The sequence below is a fragment of the Pseudoliparis swirei genome, chromosome 12, assembly GCF_029220125.1.
Source record: "Pseudoliparis swirei isolate HS2019 ecotype Mariana Trench chromosome 12, NWPU_hadal_v1, whole genome shotgun sequence".
NCBI classification, from domain to species: Eukaryota; Metazoa; Chordata; class Actinopteri; order Perciformes; family Liparidae; genus Pseudoliparis; species Pseudoliparis swirei.
Genome location: NC_079399.1, coordinates 1004677 through 1024676, shown reverse-complemented (window position 1 = coordinate 1024676; position 20000 = coordinate 1004677). Strand labels below are relative to the sequence as shown.

At 49.9% G+C, this 20000-nt stretch overlaps 2 protein-coding genes across 3 annotated transcripts in view; both read right to left on the bottom strand.

Moving 5' to 3' along the window:
- Nucleotides 1-188: 188 nt before the first annotated feature.
- On the bottom strand, nucleotides 189-8050 carry LOC130202448 (cleavage and polyadenylation specificity factor subunit 3-like). Of its 2 annotated transcripts, XM_056427994.1 has the most exons (18): nucleotides 7911-8050; nucleotides 7302-7365; nucleotides 7126-7223; nucleotides 6515-6643; nucleotides 6135-6312; nucleotides 5959-6048; nucleotides 5742-5892; nucleotides 5496-5671; nucleotides 5264-5422; nucleotides 4872-5018; nucleotides 3941-4093; nucleotides 3639-3747; nucleotides 3446-3544; nucleotides 2969-3063; nucleotides 1975-2062; nucleotides 1812-1878; nucleotides 677-773; nucleotides 189-402 (listed from the first exon to the last, which is right to left on the bottom strand). In XM_056427994.1, exons 1-18 carry the CDS (start codon nucleotides 7979-7981, stop codon nucleotides 313-315), a joined length of 2061 nt encoding a protein of 686 aa, XP_056283969.1. In that variant the 5' UTR covers nucleotides 7982-8050; the 3' UTR covers nucleotides 189-312. The 2 variants fall into 2 exon arrangements, with proteins under 2 accessions (XP_056283969.1, XP_056283970.1); XM_056427995.1 differs by lacking the exons at nucleotides 7126-7223; nucleotides 7302-7365; nucleotides 7911-8050 and having other exon boundaries at nucleotides 6520-6588.
- Nucleotides 8051-8657: 607 nt separating this feature from the next.
- asap2b (ArfGAP with SH3 domain, ankyrin repeat and PH domain 2b) overlaps nucleotides 8658-20000 on the bottom strand; it is a 33750-nt gene continuing 22407 nt past the window's right edge. The window contains exons 15-27 of the mRNA XM_056428440.1: nucleotides 18886-19019; nucleotides 18381-18466; nucleotides 16399-16588; nucleotides 16141-16226; nucleotides 15950-16065; nucleotides 14085-14152; nucleotides 13914-14021; nucleotides 13627-13828; nucleotides 12533-12637; nucleotides 12189-12435; nucleotides 11063-11177; nucleotides 10860-10979; nucleotides 8658-9743 (exon numbers count right to left, since the gene is read on the bottom strand). Coding sequence (XP_056284415.1) covers nucleotides 9669-9743; nucleotides 10860-10979; nucleotides 11063-11177; nucleotides 12189-12435; nucleotides 12533-12637; nucleotides 13627-13828; nucleotides 13914-14021; nucleotides 14085-14152; nucleotides 15950-16065; nucleotides 16141-16226; nucleotides 16399-16588; nucleotides 18381-18466; nucleotides 18886-19019 — 1652 coding nt within the window. The 3' untranslated portion in view covers nucleotides 8658-9668. The remainder of the gene's footprint in view (nucleotides 9744-10859; nucleotides 10980-11062; nucleotides 11178-12188; nucleotides 12436-12532; nucleotides 12638-13626; nucleotides 13829-13913; nucleotides 14022-14084; nucleotides 14153-15949; nucleotides 16066-16140; nucleotides 16227-16398; nucleotides 16589-18380; nucleotides 18467-18885; nucleotides 19020-20000) is intronic.

Here is a 20000-nt window from a genome sequence, read left to right as displayed (position 1 = left end):
GAGCTTCACTGTTTCTCTTCTGTTTTGTTCTGCCAGTTTTAAGCAAGTTTCAAGTGGATGAGATTCAGCCACAAGAGTTTTTATATAGACTGAAAAGATATTATGAATGTGAAAAGAGTTTTAATGTGAAAAAAGAGCTTTAATGAATGAACTGAATTCTGAAAATGATTTTTAGTCTGAAATCAGAGATCTGAACAAACTTTTTTAATTTGACAGAAAAATGAAGTACAAAATAAATGGTGTGGTTGATTCCTTTGGAATCAGGTTTCAAACAAAGAGCTCGTCTTTGTTCACGCCATGCGGTGACATCAGTCAGAAGGCGGGGCTTAGGGCGTCGTAGAGCCGATGCACGGCCACCTCCACCATCTCCCTCAGAGTCTCGTCCTCTGTGCACGCCACCGACTGCAGACAGAGGTCAGAGGTCATAAAAGTGATGTCATGGCCATGTCCTGTTCGTTCTTTCTTTCATTCATACGAAAATAAACATGTAGCTGTCAGTTTATCACAATAAATGGATCAAAACAAAGCTTATTAAATGCTTTTTAGCCAGAAGACTCAGACAGGAAGTCTGACCAACGTCGTTAGATTCAGCCTTTTACGAAGAAGCATCTGGATGTCTATATTCGTGACCCCGTGGTCAACGGGTAGGAACGTCCTCCAGGGCCACCGTCCTCACCCGGGTCTCCGGGTCGATGGAGGCCGTGACCCCGTCCACCGTCACGCTCAAGTCTTTTCCGTCTCTGAAGTTCACGCAGTCTTCTCCGAACATGTCGCTGCAACACACAACGACACCGGTCTGAGGGGTCGGCCACCGAGACCAGCTCTTATTTTGAAAATCCCCGCATCTCGACGGGTACGAGCTTCTTCAGCTCGCGTTGTTTTGTTTGCCACATGGTGATTCTATAATATACCGTATAAAGAAGAGCATTACATATAAAGAAACATTAGTATGTACACTAATATCTCACATGAAGATCTTTAGGATCTAAATGTGAGTCCAGAGATTGTCGTCTAGAACAGATTCATCTGGACGACTTAATCAAATAAATAACGTCACGTCGACCCAGATGACTGAGTCTTCACCACGAGGTCATCGCTTTAACCTTGAAGCCAGAGCTTCTGGACACAAGGTCATGAAGTCTTGAGGTGACCTTCTGCGACCTTCATCACTGAAACCAGAGCAGTGGGATCGGATATCTCACTAAACATTTAGTTTAACACTTAAAAAGATGGAATCAAGTTTCATGTTTCAGTCGACAGCCGTCTGTATATTTATATATATTTATAAAGATACATATTTAAATAAACATATACATATTTATTTATATACACATACACATTTATGTGTATAAATATGTGTATATAAACATGAATTATTTATTTATATACACACACTTATATAAACACAGTTATTCATAAACATGTCTATAAATCTATTTATTTATATAAATGATCTATTTATATCTAGACATATTTATAGAAATAATTATTTAAATATAGTTATTTATATAAACATAAATGATGTGTATATCCATAAATATATGTTCATATAAATATATATATATTTATATAAAGATAAATAATATATTTATATAAACATAAATTCTGTATGCATATATATATACATTTATATAAACACACATGATTTATGTTTCTATAAATGCAAATATATATATTTATAAGTAAAAGGCGTGTGGGCTACTCAATGCATATATATCTATATATTTATATATAGATACAAACACATGATTCATGTTTCTAGAAGTACATGTATATATTTAATCTAAGTAAAAGCCGTGTGGGCTACTCACTGCAGCATGAGCGCCAGCCGCTCCACGAACACCTCCTCGTGGAACGTTTCCTTCTTGCCCTCCAGAACTGAAACACACGGAGGTTAGAGAGGTTCTGACCCGCCGGGCCCCAGAGAGCTCGGCTCTGTCCCCCGCCGGGCCCCAGAGCCGCTGCTTTACTCACACTTCTGGGCGCTGGGGTTGGACTGGACCTCCAGCACCACCGTCGTGACGGCGTCGGCGTACATGTCGTTGAGCGGGTTGGCGATCCACTGAGGGCGAGAGCGGTTACAACCGGTTACGCTCCGCATGGATCCTCCACGAGACGTTCAGGCGCCCTCAGTTAAACTCAAAGACGTGGTAGCAGGCGTTAGCATGCTAACTAAAACACTAAGCGGTCAGGCTACTGGCATGACCGCGCTGTGCCAACCCAGTGAAGCGTAGCTCTATGTCAGCGTAGCTCTATGTCGGCATAGCTCTATGTCGGCGTAGCTCTATGTCGGCGTAGCTCTATGTTGGCGTAGCTCTATGTCAGCGTAGCTCTATGTCAGCGTAGCTCTATGTCAGCGTAGCTCTATGTTAGCGTAGCTCTATGTCAGCGTAGCTCTATGTTAGCGTATCTCTATGTCAGCGTAGCTCTATGTCAGCGTAGCTCTATGTTAGCATAGCTCTATGTTAGCGTAGCTCTATGTCAGCGTAGCTCTATGTCAGCGTAGCTCGATGTCGGCGTAGCTCTATGTTAGCATAGCTCTATGTCAGCATAGCTCTATGTCAGCGTAGCTCGATGTCGGCGTAGCTCTATGTCAGCGTAGCTCTATGTTAGCATAGCTCTATGTCAGCATAGCTCTATGTCAGCGTAGCTCGATGTCGGCGTAGCTCTATGTTAGCATAGCTCTATGTCAGCGTAGCTCTATGTCAGCGTAGCTCTATGTTAGCATAGCTCTATGTTAGCGTAGCTCGATGTCGGCGTAGCTCGATGTTAGCGTAGCTCTATGTCAGCGTAGCTCTATGTCAGCGTAGCTCGATGTCGGCGTAGCTCGATGTTAGCGTAGCTCTATGTCAGCGTAGCTCGATGTCGGCGTAGCTCTATGTTAGCGTAGCTCTATGTCAGCGTAGCTCTGTTAGCGTAGCTCTATGTCAGCGTAGCTCTATGTTAGCGCGACCCTGCAGAATCAAACCTCCAGCAGCACCACGCCGGCCTCGTAGACCAGGGAGATGCTCTTGAAGACGCGCACCGTGATCTTCTCCGCCTCCTCCACCTGCTCCACGTCGCCTACAAGTACACAGAGTACATAGAGCACACAGAGTACACATAGTACACAGAGTACATGGGAAGCTTTAACAAGTATGCACTTTGTTCAAACTATTAGTGTCAAAGTAAACGTTAAAACAACAAAGAACCAGATTCATTCATAATAAACTTAAAGTAAAAATACGTAACCTGGTTGATTTGAATATTTTTTTTATGTGTACTATTTATTAATAATACATTAAAAAAATACATTGTATTAATAAAATAAATAAATATTAGTAAAATAAATAAAATACAGAATAAATACCATTAAATCAGAATATAAATGTGATTATTAAAAATATTTAAAAAATAAGAGAATTAATCCCTAATAATTATGAACACTGAGTCCATGGTCACCCACCTGCCAGGCTGCGCAGCTGGCTGACCAGCAGGGAGATGGGCCCGCTGTACGGCACGGCCTGCGTCTGGGTCACCGTGCTCATGCACAGGTCTGTGTAGTCTGAAAGAGACGGCACAACGGAGCCTGAACACAACACGACCTGAACACGACCTGAACACAACAGAGACATGAAGACAGGCACACGGGTACTGACTGGAGAGGTCGGCGGGCGTCACGATGTGGTAGTTGAAGTTCCTCTTGACGAGGATCCCGGAGACCCTCTGACCCTGAACGCACTTCCTGTCAGTCAGAGAGCCCATCACCTGCAGCAGAGCATGCTGGGAGTTAGAACACACACACACACACACACACACACACACACACACACACACACACACACACACACACACACACACACACACACACACACACACACACACACACACACACACACACACACACACACACACACACACACACACACACACACACACACACACACACACACACACACACCTTGGCCAGCTTCTCCCCCCTGAAGTTCAGCGTGACAGCCTCCGTGTTCCTCGGGTTGTGGACCTCGATGTCGACCTCGTCGTTGTCTTCGTACTCGCGGATCAGCGCCGCCTTCAGCCGGGCCATCTCGTTCTGCTCGCCGTGCACCAGGATCTACGATCACACGCATGTGGTCATGCATGTGAACATGCGGTCACGCATGTGAACATGTGGTCACGCATGTGAACATGCGGTCATGCATGTGAACATGCGGTCACGCATGTGAACATGCGGTCACGCATGTGAACATGCGGTCACGCATGTGAACATGCGGTCACGTATGTGAACATGCGGTCATGCATGTGAACATGCGGTCATGTATGTGAACATGCGGTCATGCATGTGAACATGCGGTCATGCATGTGAACATGCGGTCATGTATGTGAACATGCGGTCATGCATGTGAACATGCGGTCATGCATGTGAACATGCGGTCATGCATGTGAACATGCGGTCATGCATGTGAACATGCGGTCATGCATGTGAACATGCGGTCATGTATGTGAACATGCGGTCATGCATGTGAACATGCGGTCATGCATGTGAACATGTGGTCATGTATGTGAACATGTGGTCATGCATGTGGTCATGCATGTGAACATGTGGTCATGTATGTGAACATGTGGTCATGCATGTGAACATGTGGTCATGTATGTGAACATGCGGTCATGTATGTGAACATGCGGTCATGTATGTGAACATGTGGTCATGCATGTGAACATGTGGTCATGCATGTGAACATGCGGTCATGCATGTGAACATGTGGTCATGCATGTGAACATGCGGTCATGCATGTGAACATGCATGTGAACATGCGGTCATGCATGTGAACATGCGGTCATGCATGTGAACATGTGGTCATGTATGTGAACATGTGGTCGTGGTGTCGCACCACGTGCGGCGGCTTCAGGGCCCGGATGAACTCGCTGGTCTGCTGGTAGTCGGTGTGGGCGGAGAAGGAGATGTAGTCCACGGACATCTTGAGGGGCAGCTTCTGGCCCGACATGGTGGCGATCTCATCGGGCTCCGTCATGATGTGCTGAGCAACAACAACAACAACAACTCAATACTCTGTTCAACTACATTACCATCGTGTCCCCCACCAGCCCCCCCACCTTGGCCAGCGCCCCCACCTTGGTCAGCTTCCCCCCCCCCCGGCCAGCCCCCCCACCTTGGCCAGCGCCCCCACCTTGGTCAGCTTCCACCCCCCCCGGTCAGCCCCCCCACCTTGGTCAGCCCCTCCCACCTTGGTCAGCCCCTCCCACCTTGGTCAGCCCCTCCCACCTTGGCCAGCGTGCCCTCCACACAGTATCCGGCGATGATGACCCCGTTCCTCTTGTCGGTGCACCAGGACTCGAACAGCTCTCTGGAGAGGCCGCTCTGCATCATGCCGGGGGACGCCATGACCACGCTGGGCCCGATGTCATCGAAGTGGTCCATGCTCTGAGGAACACAGGGGCGGTCAGACACCGCGGCACAGGGGGGGGGGGGTCAGACACCGCGGCCCGGGGCTCACCTTCAGGTTGCTGATGTGCTTGAACACGAAGGGGTTGTTGACGGTGATGGCCTTGCGGATCTTGTCGTTCATGGCGTTGATGTAGGTCTGGTACACCGCCATGCACTTCCTGGCCAGAGACGAGGCGTAGTAGATGGGGATGTCGTGGAGCTCCGGGTGGTTCTGCCAGTACTCGTCTACACACACACACACACAGGCATCAGCCCCGCCCCCCCCCCGTGGCGGCGTGTAGGGGGCGGGGCCTACCCAGGATGAGCAGCAGCTCCTGCGCGCGGCCCAGGGCGAACACGGGGATCAGGCAGCGGCCCTCGCGGTTCACGATGTCGTGCACCGTGTTGCAGAAGCGAGCCTCGCGCTCCTCACGCTTCTCGTGGATGTGCGTCCCATAGGTCGACTCCTGGGGGCGGGGCCAAGTAATAAAGTTAATAAAGTTAACAAAGTTAATCTCTTTGAATGAACTCACCGTGATCAGGATGTCTGGCTTCACACTCGGGATCTCCGCCGCCATCAGATGTCTGTCCTCCTGACGGGAGAAGTCCCCCGTGTACAACAACTACACACACACACACACACACACAATGACTTCCTGTGGGACTACAGACCCAGGAGGACTTCCTGTGGGACTAGACGCATGCTGACCTTGACCCCGGCGATCTCGATCATGAACATGGCGGCCCCCAGGACGTGGCCGGCGTGGTAACACCAGAACTTGATGCCGGCGACCTCCTTGACCTCGTGGAAGTTGATGGTCTCGATCTTCTCCATGCTCTCCTCCAGGTCCGTCTCCGTGTACAGCATGTCGTCTGCTGAGATGTTACTACACACACACACACACACACAGTTACACACAGTCACACACACACACACACACACACAGTTACACAGTCACACACACACAGTCACACACAGTCACACACAGTTAACACACACACACACAGTCACACACAGTTAACACACACACACACACACACACAGTTACACACAGTCACACACACACAGTCACCCCCCCCTCTGCTCACCTGACCTTGACGTAGTCCGACAGCAGCCAGCGGTAGATGGCCTTGGTGGCGTGCGTCATGAAGGTGCGTCCTTTGAAGCTCGTCTTCTGCAGGAACCACGGCAGAGCGCCACAGTGGTCCAGGTGGAAGCTGAGGGGGGGGGGGGGTGAGTGTGTGTGTGTGTCTGTGTGTGTGTCTGTGTGTGTCTCTGTGTGTGTGTGTGTGTCTCTGTGTGTGTCTCTGTGTGTGTGTGTGTGTCTCTGTGTGTGTCTCTGTGTGTGTCTGTGTGTCTGTGTGTGTCTCTGTGTGTGTGTGTGTGTGTGTGTCTCTGTGTGTCTCTGTGTGTGTGTGTGTGTCTCTGTGTGTGTCTCTGTGTGTGTGTGTGTGTGTGTGTCTCTGTGTGTGTCTGTGTGTGTGTGTGTGTGTCTCTGTGTGTGTCTGTGTGTGTCTGTGTGTGTGTGTGTGTGTCTCTGTGTGTGTGTCTCTGTGTGTGTCTCTGTGTGTGTGTGTGTCTCTCTGTGTGTCTCTGTGTGTGTGTGTGTGTCTCTGTGTCTCTGTGTGTGTCTCTGTGTGTGTCTCTGTGTGTCTCTGTGTGTGTGTGTGTGTCTCTGGTCTCCTCGTGGTGAACTCACTGGCTGATGAGCAGCAGGTCGATCTCAGCCGGGTCGATCAGGTCGATGTACGGCAGAGCGTCCATCCCCTCCAGACCGGGATGGATCCCACAGTCCAGCTACACACACACACAGGTTACACACACACTACACACACAGCTGGTGTTAACATTTACAGCTGATGAGTCCAAACATACCATAATCTTCCGTCCCTTGAACTCCAGGATGATGCAGGATCGTCCCACTTCCTGTCCCGCTCCTCTGGACACACACACACACACACAGAGAGAGAGAGAGAGAGAGAGAGAGAGAGAGAGAGAGAGAGAGAGAGAGAGAGAGAGAGAGAGAGAGAGAGAGAGAGAGAGAGAGAGAGAGAGAGAGAGAGAGAGAGAGAGAGAGACACACACACACACACACACACACACACACACACACACACACACACACACACACACACACACACACACACACACACACACACACACACACACACACACACACACACACACACACACACACACACACACACACACACACACACACACACACACACACACACACACACACACACACACACACACACACACACACACACACAATGATCTCGTTGTTATCGTGAATAACAGTTTTAAGGAAGACCACGTGACGGTGGACCAGGTCTCCAAGTGGACCGGGTCTGGGTCTCTTCCGGCCAGACCCAGCTCCTCCGTCACGTGGTGTCCGGAACAGGTTTCTATGAACTAAACGCGGCTCTTTGTGAGTCCGGCAGAGTCCGGTGCGGACGGACCCAGCGGGTCTGGACTCACAGCGGGCGGATCAGCAGCTGGTCGCTCTCCTCCGCGGGAACCGTGACGTCACATTTACGTTTAGCCGCCATGGTCAGTTTAATAAACGACGTGAACTCTTCTGGAGCAGCGGCGCGCGGAGCTACACAGTTCGGCGGCTAAGACGTCACTTCCGGTTACTGAAGGAAAACCTCTCCGTGTAGAACCACCCGTCGAAACTTCGGTTCCACCTGGAGATTTACAATTTAAAATCCAACACGACGTAATAATGTTGTCTTACAATAAGTTAATCTAAACATTAACAAATTCTCACTATTAAGCAAGAAAAGTATTGTCATGATTTGTTTATTTTTAACCACTTTCATCCGATGCCTTTCCCATGAGTAAATCCTAGTAAAAATGGGCTATACAAATAAACTGAATTGAATTGAATAGTATATATGCGTGTATATGTAATTTGCATATTTTTGTATATTTGTGTATGTGTAAGTTATTCACTTGGTTATTCGTAAATAATGTTTTATATTTTAAATTGTTATATAAGTATATTACAATTGTTCTGATTATTCTTAACAATACAATTCCAACTGTTTTTATATTTTCTTATATGATCAAATTAAATGCAATAACAATATTGTGTGTTGTCAGGTTTGAAAGGATTTAAATTTAGGAACAAAAAAAGAAAGTAGACCAAAAATCGTGAAAAATGGAAGAGATTAAAAGGAGGAGAGAAACATATATAATAATAATAATACAATGACACGTTCAGTGTGTAAAGCAGTATTTAATATGTTTTTAATGACATAAGAACAAAGATGATAACATCAAATAGGAAGTTGATATTAAAGTTCCCCTCAGCCGGCATTAAAATATCACTAAATATACCAGAAACAAACGCGAAGAAGAGGATTTGGGCTCCGAGCTTCTGAAACGCTGCTTTACTAAGACCCGCCCTACCTGGCTTCTGATTGGCTGAACCCTTCGCTGGTTGGTTACATGAGGAGAAAACTCCAGAACGCTGCAGGAAGGAGGCTCGAACCAGACAGGAAGTTACATCATCAGAGGAGGAGCCTCAGACCAGACAGGAAGTTACATCATCAGAGGAGGAGCCTCAGACCAGACAGGAAGTTACATCATCAGAGGAGGAGCCTCAGACCAGACAGGAAGTTACATCATCAGAGGTGGGACTACAGACTCAGGAGGACTTCCTGTTGGACTACAGACTCTTGAGGACTTCCTGTTGGACTACAGACTCAGGAGGACTTCCTGTTGGACTACAGACTCAGGAGGACTTCCTGTTGGACTACAGACTCAGGAGGACTTCCTGTTGGACTACAGACTCTTGAGGACTTCCTGTTGGACTACAGACTCAGGAGGACTTCCTGTTGGACTACAGACTCAGGAGGACTTCCTGTTGGACTACAGACTCTTGAGGACTTCCTGTTGGACTACAGACTCAGGAGGACTTCCTGTTGGACTACAGACTCAGGAGGACTTCCTGTTGGACTACAGACTCAGGAGGACTTCCTGTTGGACTACAGACTCAGGAGGACTTCCTGTTGGACTATAGACTCTTGAGGACTTCCTGTTGGACTACAGACTCTTGAGGACTTCCTGTTGGACCATAGACTCTTGAGGACTTCCTGTTGGACTACAGACTGGATTTACAATAAAGTTCTGTGAGTTTGAACATGGGCAGAACTTGGAGGTCCGGCTCAGGTGAGGGGCGGGTCTCTGAGGGGCGGGGTCTGTCCAGGTGAGCAGCGTGGAGGCGGGGCTTCACTCTGTGATGAAGTGAACGAAGGTGACAGGAAACGCTCCTCTCCTCGTCGGGTCTCCTTCAACGTGACCCACCTGAGGACGGACAGGAGGAAGTCACCATGATGCGTTTCCTGTTCCTGATGACTTCCTGTTACTGATGATTCATTTCCTGTTACTGATGATGACTTCCTGTTACTGATGATTACTTCCTGTTACACATCTGTTACTGATGATGACTTCCTGTTACTGATTATGTGTTTCCTGTTACTGATGATTCATTTCCTGTTACTGATGATGACTTCCTGTTACTGATGATGACTTCCTGTTACTGATGATTACTTCCTGTTACACATCTGTTACTGATAATGACTTCCTGTTACTGATGATGCATTTCCTGTTACTGATGATGACTTCCTGTTACTGATGATTACTTCCTGTTACACATCTGTTACTGATGATGACTTCCTGTTACTGATTATGTGTTTCCTGTTACTGATGATGACTTCCTGTTACTGATGATGACTTCCTGTTACTGATGATGACTTCCTGTTACTGATGATGACTTCCTGTTACTGATTATGTGTTTCCTGTTACTGATGATGACTTCCTGTTACTGATGATGACTTCCTGTTACTGATGATGACTTCCTGTTACTGATGATGACTTCCTGTTACTGATTATGTGTTTCCTGTTCCTGATGATGACTTCCTGTTACTGATTATGTGTTTCCTGTTCCTGATGATGACTTCCTGTTACTGATTATGTGTTTCCTGTTCCTGATGATGACTTCCTGTTAATGTTGATGACTTCCTGTTACTGATTATGTGTTTCCTGTTCCTGATGATGACTTCCTGTTAATGTTGATGACTTCCTGTTACTGATTATGTGTTTCTTGTTCCTGATGATGACTTCCTGTTACTGATTATGTGTTTCCTGTTCCTGATGATGACTTCCTGTTACTGATGATGACTTCCTGTTACTGATTATGTGTTTCCTGTTCCTGATGATGACTTCCTGTTACTGATTATGTGTTTCCTGTTCCTGATTATGTGTTTCCTGTTACTGATGATGACTTCCTGTTACTGATTATGTGTTTCCTGTTCCTGATGATGACTTCCTGTTAATGTTGATGACTTCCTGTTACTGATTATGTGTTTCCTGTTCCTGATGATGACTTCCTGTTACCGTTGATGACTTCCTGTTACTCACCCACCACTCGCTGTCCTCCTCCCCCTCCACCACCAGCACTTCCCCCTCAGAGAAGGTCAACTCGTCTGGATGGTCAGCGGAGCAGTTATAGATGGTCTTCACCCGCTTGGGCTTCTGCTTCTACACACACACACACACACAAAGTGTAATTAGTCCGCTAGTGTTGACCTCTGACCTCGGAGCCGTTGCGTTCGGGCACTCACGGAGAAGGTGCTCCTGGGTTTGGGTGTCGGGGGGCCGGCGCCGTGTGTGTGAGCCCCTCGTTGGTCCATGGAGGCGGTCCTGAGAGGAGGTCTCTGTGGAGGCCGTTTCACTGGTCTGGGATCAGAGGGAGGTCCTTCACAAACCAGCTCAGACCGGATCCGACTGGACACCACTGGTACAGACCAGTACAGACCAGAACTGTCTAACAGTCCAGTTCCCTCAATAACAGTAGAATCCAGTCCAGTCCACTACAGTCCACTACAGTCCAGTACAGTCCACTACAGTCCATTAGTCCAGTACAGTCCATTACAGTCCAGTACAGTCCACTACAGTCCAGTACAGTCCATTACAGTCCAGTTCCCTCAATAACAGTAGAATCCAGTACAGTCCACTAATCCACTACAGTCCATTACAGTCCAGTACAGTACAGTCCACTACAGTCCAGTACAGTCCAGTACAGTCCAGTACAGTCCAGTCCACTACAGTCCATTACAGTCCACTACAGTCCAGTCCAGTACAGTCCACTACAGTCCAGTCCAGTACAGTCCACTACAGTCCACTACAGTCCAGTACAGTCCAGTCCACTACAGTCCACTACAGTCCACTACAGTCCATTACAGTCCACTACAGTCCAGTCCACTACAGTCCACTACAGTCCACTACAGTCCAGTACAGTCCACTACAGTCCATTACAGTCCACTACAGTCCATTAGTCCACTACAGTCCAGTCCAGTCCACTACAGTCCAGTACAGTCCAGTCCACTACAGTCCACTACAGTCCATTACAGTCCACTACAGTCCAGTCCACTACAGTCCAGTACAGTCCAGTCCATTACAGTCCACTACAGTCCACTACAGTCCACTACAGTCCAGTCCAGTCCACTACAGTCCATTACAGTCCACTACAGTCCAGTCCAGTACAGTCCACTACAGTCCAGTACAGTCCAGTCCACTACAGTCCAGTACAGTCCAGTCCAGTCCACTACAGTCCACTACAGTCCAGTACAGTCCAGTCCACTACAGTCCAGTACAGTCCACTACAGTCCAGTACAGTCCAGTACAGTCCACTACAGTCCACTACAGTCCAGTACAGTCCACTACAGTCCAGTACAGTCCAGTACGTACCCGGTGGGTGATTTAGGGGACTTGGGTCCCGGTGGTCCTGGTGGTCCCAGTGGTCTGATGGTCTGGTGAAGGGGGACTGGTGGTGGGAGGGGCGGAGCTTTGTAGTGGGGTGGCGGTGGGACTTGGGGAACCTGGGGGAGTCCTGGTGGGGGGGGCAGAGGGGGCAGGGGGGTGTTCCTGGCAGACTGGGTCTTGGTCTCCAACATGCTGGATCTCTTGCTCACTGGAGGAGGAGCTACTGGGAGCACTGGGAGGAGCAGGTGGACCAGAGTGAGTCACCAAGTGGATCAGATCAATAAAAAGCTTTTATTTTGGCGATGGCCGACAGGAAGTCAGTGACTCACCGTACACGGAGGAGTTCCTGTCGGGGGTCTGAGGGTTCGGGGGGTCGGAGGACGACCGCTGTCTCGCGAGGGTTTCCATGGCAACATGTTTACCGGGTCCGGCACCTGCAGAGACAGAATCACCTGAACTCACCACTCACTGATGGGCGGGGCTTCACCTGTCAATCAACTGTCACTAAGGCTCACACTGGAGACATGTTGGCTTTAGTGCTGCATTCTCTCTCCTGACCACCAGGGGGCGACTGGTTGTATAGAAGTCTATGCTTCATGTGTTGAAGCTGCATTCTCTCTCCTGACCACCAGGGGCGACTCCTCTGGTTGTATAGAAGTCTATGCTTCATGTGTTAAAGCTGCATTCTCTCTCCTGACCACCAGGGGGCCACTCCTCTGGTTGTATAGAAGTCTATGCTTCATGTGTTAAAGCTGCATTCTCTCTCCTGACCACCAGGGGGCCACTCCTCTGGTTGTATAGAAGTCTATGCTTCATGTGTTAAAGCTGCATTCTCTCTCCTGACCACCAGGGGGCCACTCCTCTGGTTGTATAGAAGTCTCTGCTTCATGTGTTAAAGCTGCATTCTCTCTCCTGACCACAAGGGGGCGACTCCTCTGGTTGTATAGAAGTCTATGCTTCATGTGTTAAAGCTGCATTCTCTCTCCTGACCACCAGGGGGCTCCTCTGGTTGTATAGAAGTCTATGCTTCATGTGTTAAAGCTGCGTTCTCTCTCCTGACCACCAGGGGGCGACTCCTCAGGTTGTATAGAAGTCTATGCTTCATGTGTTGAAGCTGCATTCTCTCTCCTGACCATCAGGGGGCGACTCCTCTGGTTGTATAGAAGTCTATGCTTCATGTGTTGAAGCTGCATTCTCTCTCCTGACCACCAGGGGGCGACTCCTCTGGTTGTATAGAAGTCTATGCTTCATGTGTTGAAGCTGCATTCTCTCTCCTGACCACCAGGGGGTGATTCCTCTGGTTGTATAGAAGTCTATGTTCCATGTGTTAAAGCTGCATTCTCTCTCCTGACCACCAGGGGGCGACTCCTCTGGTTGTATAGAAGTCTATGCTTCATATGTGGGCGTGGCCTCCCAGTCTGACCTCTGATTGGCCCCCTGGGCGGCAGCGTGGGCCCCTGCGGCTCCAGCGTGGCCCCGTAGGTCTCGTTGCTGATCATCTGAGGCTTCTTGTCCCTCGCCAACATGGCGGCGTCCCGGGCCAGCGCCGCCATGTTGGGCTGCATGGCGCCGCTGCCCGGCACGAAGCAGCTGACCGGACGCTCCTCCCGCCGGTTGGGGATTGGCTGCAGTAAGACGGCAACAACAACAACAACAACAGGCGTCAGTCACGGTCTCCGTCTCGCCCGGCGCCGCTCGTCTGGCGCTGACCTTGTCCTCCATCTCGTCCTCGCTCTCGTCCATGTCGGCGTGCTGCAGGCGCCACTCGTACTCCACGTGGACGTGCAGGTTGAACTTCCCGGTCTGCGCCTGAGTCAGCTGGAGCAGAGCGGGTCAGCCTGACCCTCACCCCCCCCCCCCCCCGATGGGTGGTGGACTCACCTGCTCCTCACACTGGGCGTGGCCCAGCCGCTTGGCGATGTCCAGTGCCGTCTCGCCGGCGGCGTTGGCTGAGGAGAGGCAGGAGGTCAGAGGTCATAGGCAGGAGGCCAGAGGCAGGAGGTCAGAGGCAGGAGGCCAGAGGTCAAAGGCAGGAGGTCAGAGGCCAGAGGCAGGAGGTCAGAAGCAGGAGGCCAGAGGTCAGAGGCAGGAGGTCAGAGGCAGGAGGCCAGAGGCAGGAGGTCAAAGGCAGGAGGTCAGAGGCAGGAGGTCAGAGGCAGGAGGTCAGAGGCAGGAGGCCAGAGGTCAGAGGTCAGAGGCAGGAGGTCAGAAGCAGGAGGCCAGAGGTCAGAGGCAGGAGGTCAGAGGCAGGAGGCCAGAGGTCAGAGGCAGGAGGTCAGAGGCAGGAGGTCAGAAGCAGGAGGTCAGAGGCAGGAGGTCAAAGGCAGAAGGTCAGAGGCAGGAGGCCAGAGGTCAGAGGCAGAAGGTCAGAGGCAGGAGGTCAGAGGTCAGAGGCAGGAGGTCAGAGGCAGGAGGTCAGAAGCAGGAGGCCAGAGGTCAGAGGCAGGAGGCCAGAGGTCAGAGGTCAAAGGCAGGAGGCCAGAGGTCAAAGGCAGGAGGTCAGAGGCAGGAGGTCAGAAGCAGGAGGCCAGAGGTCAGAGGCAGGAGGTCAGAGGCAGGAGGCCAGAGGTCAAAGGCAGGAGGTCAAAGGTCAGAGGTCAGAGGCAGGAGGTCAAAGGCAGAAGGTCAGAGGCAGGAGGTCAGAGGCAGGAGGCCAGAGGTCAGAGGCAGGAGGTCAGAAGCAGGAGGCCAGAGGTCAGAGGCAGGAGGCCAGAGGTCAGAGGCAGGAGGCCAGAGGCAGGAGGTCAGAGGTCAAAGGCAGGAGGCCAGAGGTCAAAGGCAGGAGGTCAGAGGCAGGAGGTCAGAGGCCAGAGGCAGGAGGTCAGAAGCAGGAGGCCAGAGGTCAGAGGCAGGAGGTCAGAGGCAGGAGGCCAGAGGCAGGAGGTCAAAGGCAGGAGGTCAGAGGCAGGAGGTCAAAGGTCAGAGGTCAGAAGGCCAGAGGCAGGAGGCCAGAGGTCAGAGGTCAGAGGCAGGAGGTCAGAAGCAGGAGGCCAGAGGTCAGAGGCAGGAGGTCAGAGGCAGGAGGCCAGAGGCAGGAGGTCAAAGGCAGAAGGTCAGAGGCAGGAGGTCAGAGGCAGGAGGCCAGAGGTCAGAGGTCAGAGGCAGGAGGTCAGAGGCAGGAGGTCAGAAGCAGGAGGCCAGAGGTCAGAGGCAGGAGGTCAGAGGCAGGAGGCCAGAGGCAGGAGGTCAGAGGCAGGAGGTCAAAGGCAGGAGGTCAAAGGCAGGAGGTCAGAGGCAGGAGGTCAGAAGCAGGAGGCCAGAGGTCAGAGGCAGGAGGCCAGAGGTCAGAGGCAGGAGGTCAAAGGCAGGAGGCCAGAGGTCAGAGGCAGGAGGTCAAAGGCAGGAGGCCAGAGGTCAGAGGCAGGAGGCCAGAGGTCAGAGGCAGGAGGTCAGAGACAGGAGGCCAGAGGTAGGAGGTCAAAGGCAGGAGGCCAGAGGTCAGAGGCAGGAGGCCAGAGGCAGGAGGTCAGAGGCAGGAGGCCAGAGGTCAGAGGCAGGAGGTCAGAGGCAGGAGGTCAAAGGCAGGAGGCCAGAGGTCAGAGGCAGGAGGCCAGAGGTCAGAGGCAGGAGGTCAGAGACAGGAGGCCAGAGGTCGGAGGCCAAAGGCAGGAGGCCAGAGGTCAGAGGCAGGAGGTCAGAGGTCAGAGGTCAGAGGCAGGAGGCCAGAGGTCAGAGGCAGGAGGTCAGAGACAGGAGGTCAGAGGCAGGAGGTCAGAGGTCAGAGGCAGGAGGTCAGAGGCTCTTACTTGTGGTCACGGAGGCCTTCCCTCTCAGCAGCAGCTTCAGACACTCGCTGCGGTCCGTCAGGCAGCAGTAGTGCAGCGCGGTGCTGCCACCGGCCGTCTGCTGGTCCAGGTTCACACTGACACACACACACACACACAGATGAAGATGATGAAGACAATGATGACGATGATGAAGATGATGATGATGTCACCTGTTCTGGGCGAGGAAGTCCACGATGTGGAGGGAGTTCCTGTCGACCATCCGGACCGCCAGGTGGAGCACCGTCTCTCCAGCTTCCTGAAACAAACAGTCTGAATGTTCTGAAGCTTCCAGCAGTGTGACGTAGAGGCAGAGGCTTCTATACAACCAGAGGAGGCGCCCCCTGGTGGTCAGGAGAGAGAACGCAGCTCTAACACGTTAGAGAACCGGAGGTGGACTCGTGGTCCTGACGGTGAAACAGAAGTCCTACGTGTTGGTTTGGCTGTGGGATGGACTCCTGCAGGTCCACCCCCTCAGCGTGGACCTGCACCAGGGACAGGATGTCTCTGGTCCTGACGGCCTCGTACAGAACCTGCAGTCTGGACTCCGCGTCGGCACAGAGCCGCCGGACGAAGCGCTTCTCGGTATACTTGGCCGTGATGAAGTCCTTCCTGGTTTGCCTGGAGGATTAACCGGAGAACAGAGTCATCATCTCACATGTCACATGACACTCACATGTCACATGACACTCACATGACACTCACATGTCACATGACACTAACATGACACTCACATGTCACATGACACTCACATGACACTCACATGTCACATGACACTCACATGTCACATGACACTCACATGTCACTCACATGTCACATGTCACTCACATGTCACATGACACTCACAAGTCACTCACATGACACTCACATGTCACTCACATGTCACATGACACTCACATGTCACTCACATGTCACATGACACTCACATGTCACTCACGTGTCACATGACACTCACATGTCACATGACACTCACATGTCACATGACACTCACATGTCACATGACACTCACTTGTCACTCACATGTCACATGACACTCACTTGTCACTCACATGTCACATGAAACTCACATGACACTCACATGTCACATGACACTCACATGTCACTCACATGTCACATGACACTCACATGACACTCACATGCTACATGAAACTCACATGACACTCACATGTCACATGACACTCACATGTCACTCACATGTCACATGACACTCACATGACACATGACACTCACATGACACTCACATGTCACATGACACTGACATGACACTCACATGTCACACGACACTCACATGACACTCACATGCCACATGAAACTCACATGACACTCACATGTCACTCACATGTCACATGACACTCACATGACACTCACATGTCACATGACACTCACATGTCACATGACACTGACATGACACTCACATGTCACACGACACTCACATGACACTCACATGCCACATGAAACTCATATGACACTCACATGATACTCACATGTCACATGATACTCACATGTCACATGACACTCACATGTCACATGACAATCACATGATACTCACATGTCACATGACACTCACATGATACTCACATGACATGACACTCACATGTCACATGACACTCACATGTAACTCACATGTCACATGACACTCACATGTCACATGACACTCACATGATACTCACGACATGACACTCACATGTCACATGACACTCACATGACACTCACATGACACTCTCATGACACTCACATGTCACATGACACTCGCATGTCACATGACACTCACATGACACTCACATGTCTCATGACACTCACATGTCACATGACACTCACATGATACTCACATGACACTCACATGTCACACGACACTCACATGACACTCACATGCCACATGAAACTCATATGACACTCACATGATACTCACATGTCACATGATACTCACATGTCACATGACACTCACATGTCACATGACACTCACATGTCACATGACACTCACATGATACTCACATGACATGACACTCACATGACACTCACATGTCACATGACACTCACATGATACTCACGACATGACACTCACATGACACTCACATGTCACATGACACTCACATGACACTCACATGACACTCACATGTCACATGACACTCGCATGTCACATGACACTCACATGACACTCACATGTCTCATGACACTCACATGTCACATGACACTCACATGATACTCACATGACACTCACATGTCACATGACTCACATGACACTCACATGTCACATGACACACACATGACACTCATATGACACTCACATGTCACATGACACTCACATGTCACATGACTCACATGACACTCACATGTCACATGACACACACATGACACTCATATGACACTCACATGTCACATGACACTCACATGTCACGTGACACATGTCACTCACATGTCACTGGTGGGATCGGGTTTGGTGACCGACAGATCTGCCTCCATAATGTCGTTGAAGCTGGCGTTTCCCACGTTCTTGGCCAACTAAAACTCAACACGTCAGGTGGGTTCACTCGACTGACTTTAATTTTTACTGTGTTCAAAATACCAGTTTATGAAATCTAAAAGGACACATTTTAATAAAATATTATTTGTAGCATATTCATTAAATAGAAATATATTTGGGCGACGATTTAAATAAATATTAAATAATATTAAATAAATATTAAATAAATATTGCGTGTTTTGAGAATAAACATCGATGGTGTGAAACACATTACAAGAAGTCACATGCTTTGAACCAATTTGGAAAAAAATAGAATATTTATATTCAAGAATGTAATATCTTTTTAATTATTTTGATATTTTTTGTTACAAAAATTGTAAAGATATTTTATTGACGGACAAAAATGAAACAGACTCGTAATAATCTGGATGACTCGCTCTGAGTGAAGGGGACTCACCAGCAACTCGGAGGTGCCCAGCACGTCCAGGTCCAGGCTCTGGATCCTGGAGTAGTGGACCCCCATCTCCCGGTGGATCCCAGAGCACTCGATACAGATGAGCACCCCGAGGTTGGTGGACAGCCAGGTGGGACCTGACGAAGCAGAGGACGGAGGTTTATGAAAGCCATGCTGCTACGTTATGTCTGGAGTCCAGCAGGGACCAGCTGGGACCAGGTGTCTCGAGTTCTGCCCTTCACGAGTTCTGCCCTTCACGAGTTCTGGCCTTAACGAGTTCTGGTCTTAACGAGTTCTGGTCTTAACGAGTTCTGGCCTTAACGAGTTATGGTCTTAACGAGTTCTGGCCTTAACGAGTTATGGTCTTAACGAGTTCTGCCCTCAACGAGTTATGGTCTTAACGAGTTCTGGTCTTAACGAGTTCTGGTCTTAACGAGTTCTGGTCTTAACGAGTTCTGGTGGTCTTAACGAGTTCTGGTCTTAACGAGTTATGGTCTTAACGAGTTATGGTGATCTTAACGAGTTCTGGCCTTAACGAGTTCTGGTCTTAACGAGTTCTGGTGGTCTTAACGAGTTCTGGTCTTATCGAGTTCTGGTCTGAACGAGTTATGGTGGTCTTAACGAGTTCTGGCCTTAACGAGTTCTGGTCTTAACGAGTTCTGGTCTTAACGAGTTCTGGTGGTCTTAACGAGTTCTGGCCTTAACGAGTTCTGGTCTTCTTTTGGCTCTCTTCGAAGGCGGTCGCATTTTTCTCTCCCTCTCCTCCCCATGACCTTCCCTTCCCTGCTTGGCTTCTATCGTCATGTCTTGTCTTGTCTTATACTTGAGAGACTCTCTCCGCATCGCTCTTCGAACTAAAAAACCATGGACCTGATCAACTGGTCTCTTAACGCAATTGACACCGTCTTCTCGACGAGAAGCTCGGTTTCGGGGGAACCTGCCTGACCTGCCGGGACGTTTGTTGCTGGTTACACGATGGACGCGTGGGGGAAGTGGCGTGTCTTGTGCCTAGCAGCCCTTTCCGTGGAGGACGTAGAAGACATCTACCTATTCGGAACTTTGATTACAGGATTTCTGCTGTTTGGATTTGGCGTTGCCCTGGCTTATCGGAAAATTAA

What these genes read in the sequence shown, in the direction of transcription:
- LOC130202448 (XM_056427994.1), bottom strand. Translation starts at nt 7,981, where the DNA reads ATGGCGGCTAAACGTAAATGTGACGTCACGGTTCCCGCGGAGGAGAGC. An exon ending in GACCTGCTGCTCATCAGCCA is followed by an intron (nt 6,644 to 7,125) that starts GTGAGTTCACCA and finishes CCCCCCCCTCAG; the next exon opens with CTTCCACCTGGACCACTGTG. An exon ending in GGAGCTGCTGCTCATCCTGG is followed by an intron (nt 5,672 to 5,741) that starts GTAGGCCCCGCC and finishes GTGTGTGTGTAG; the next exon opens with ACGAGTACTGGCAGAACCAC.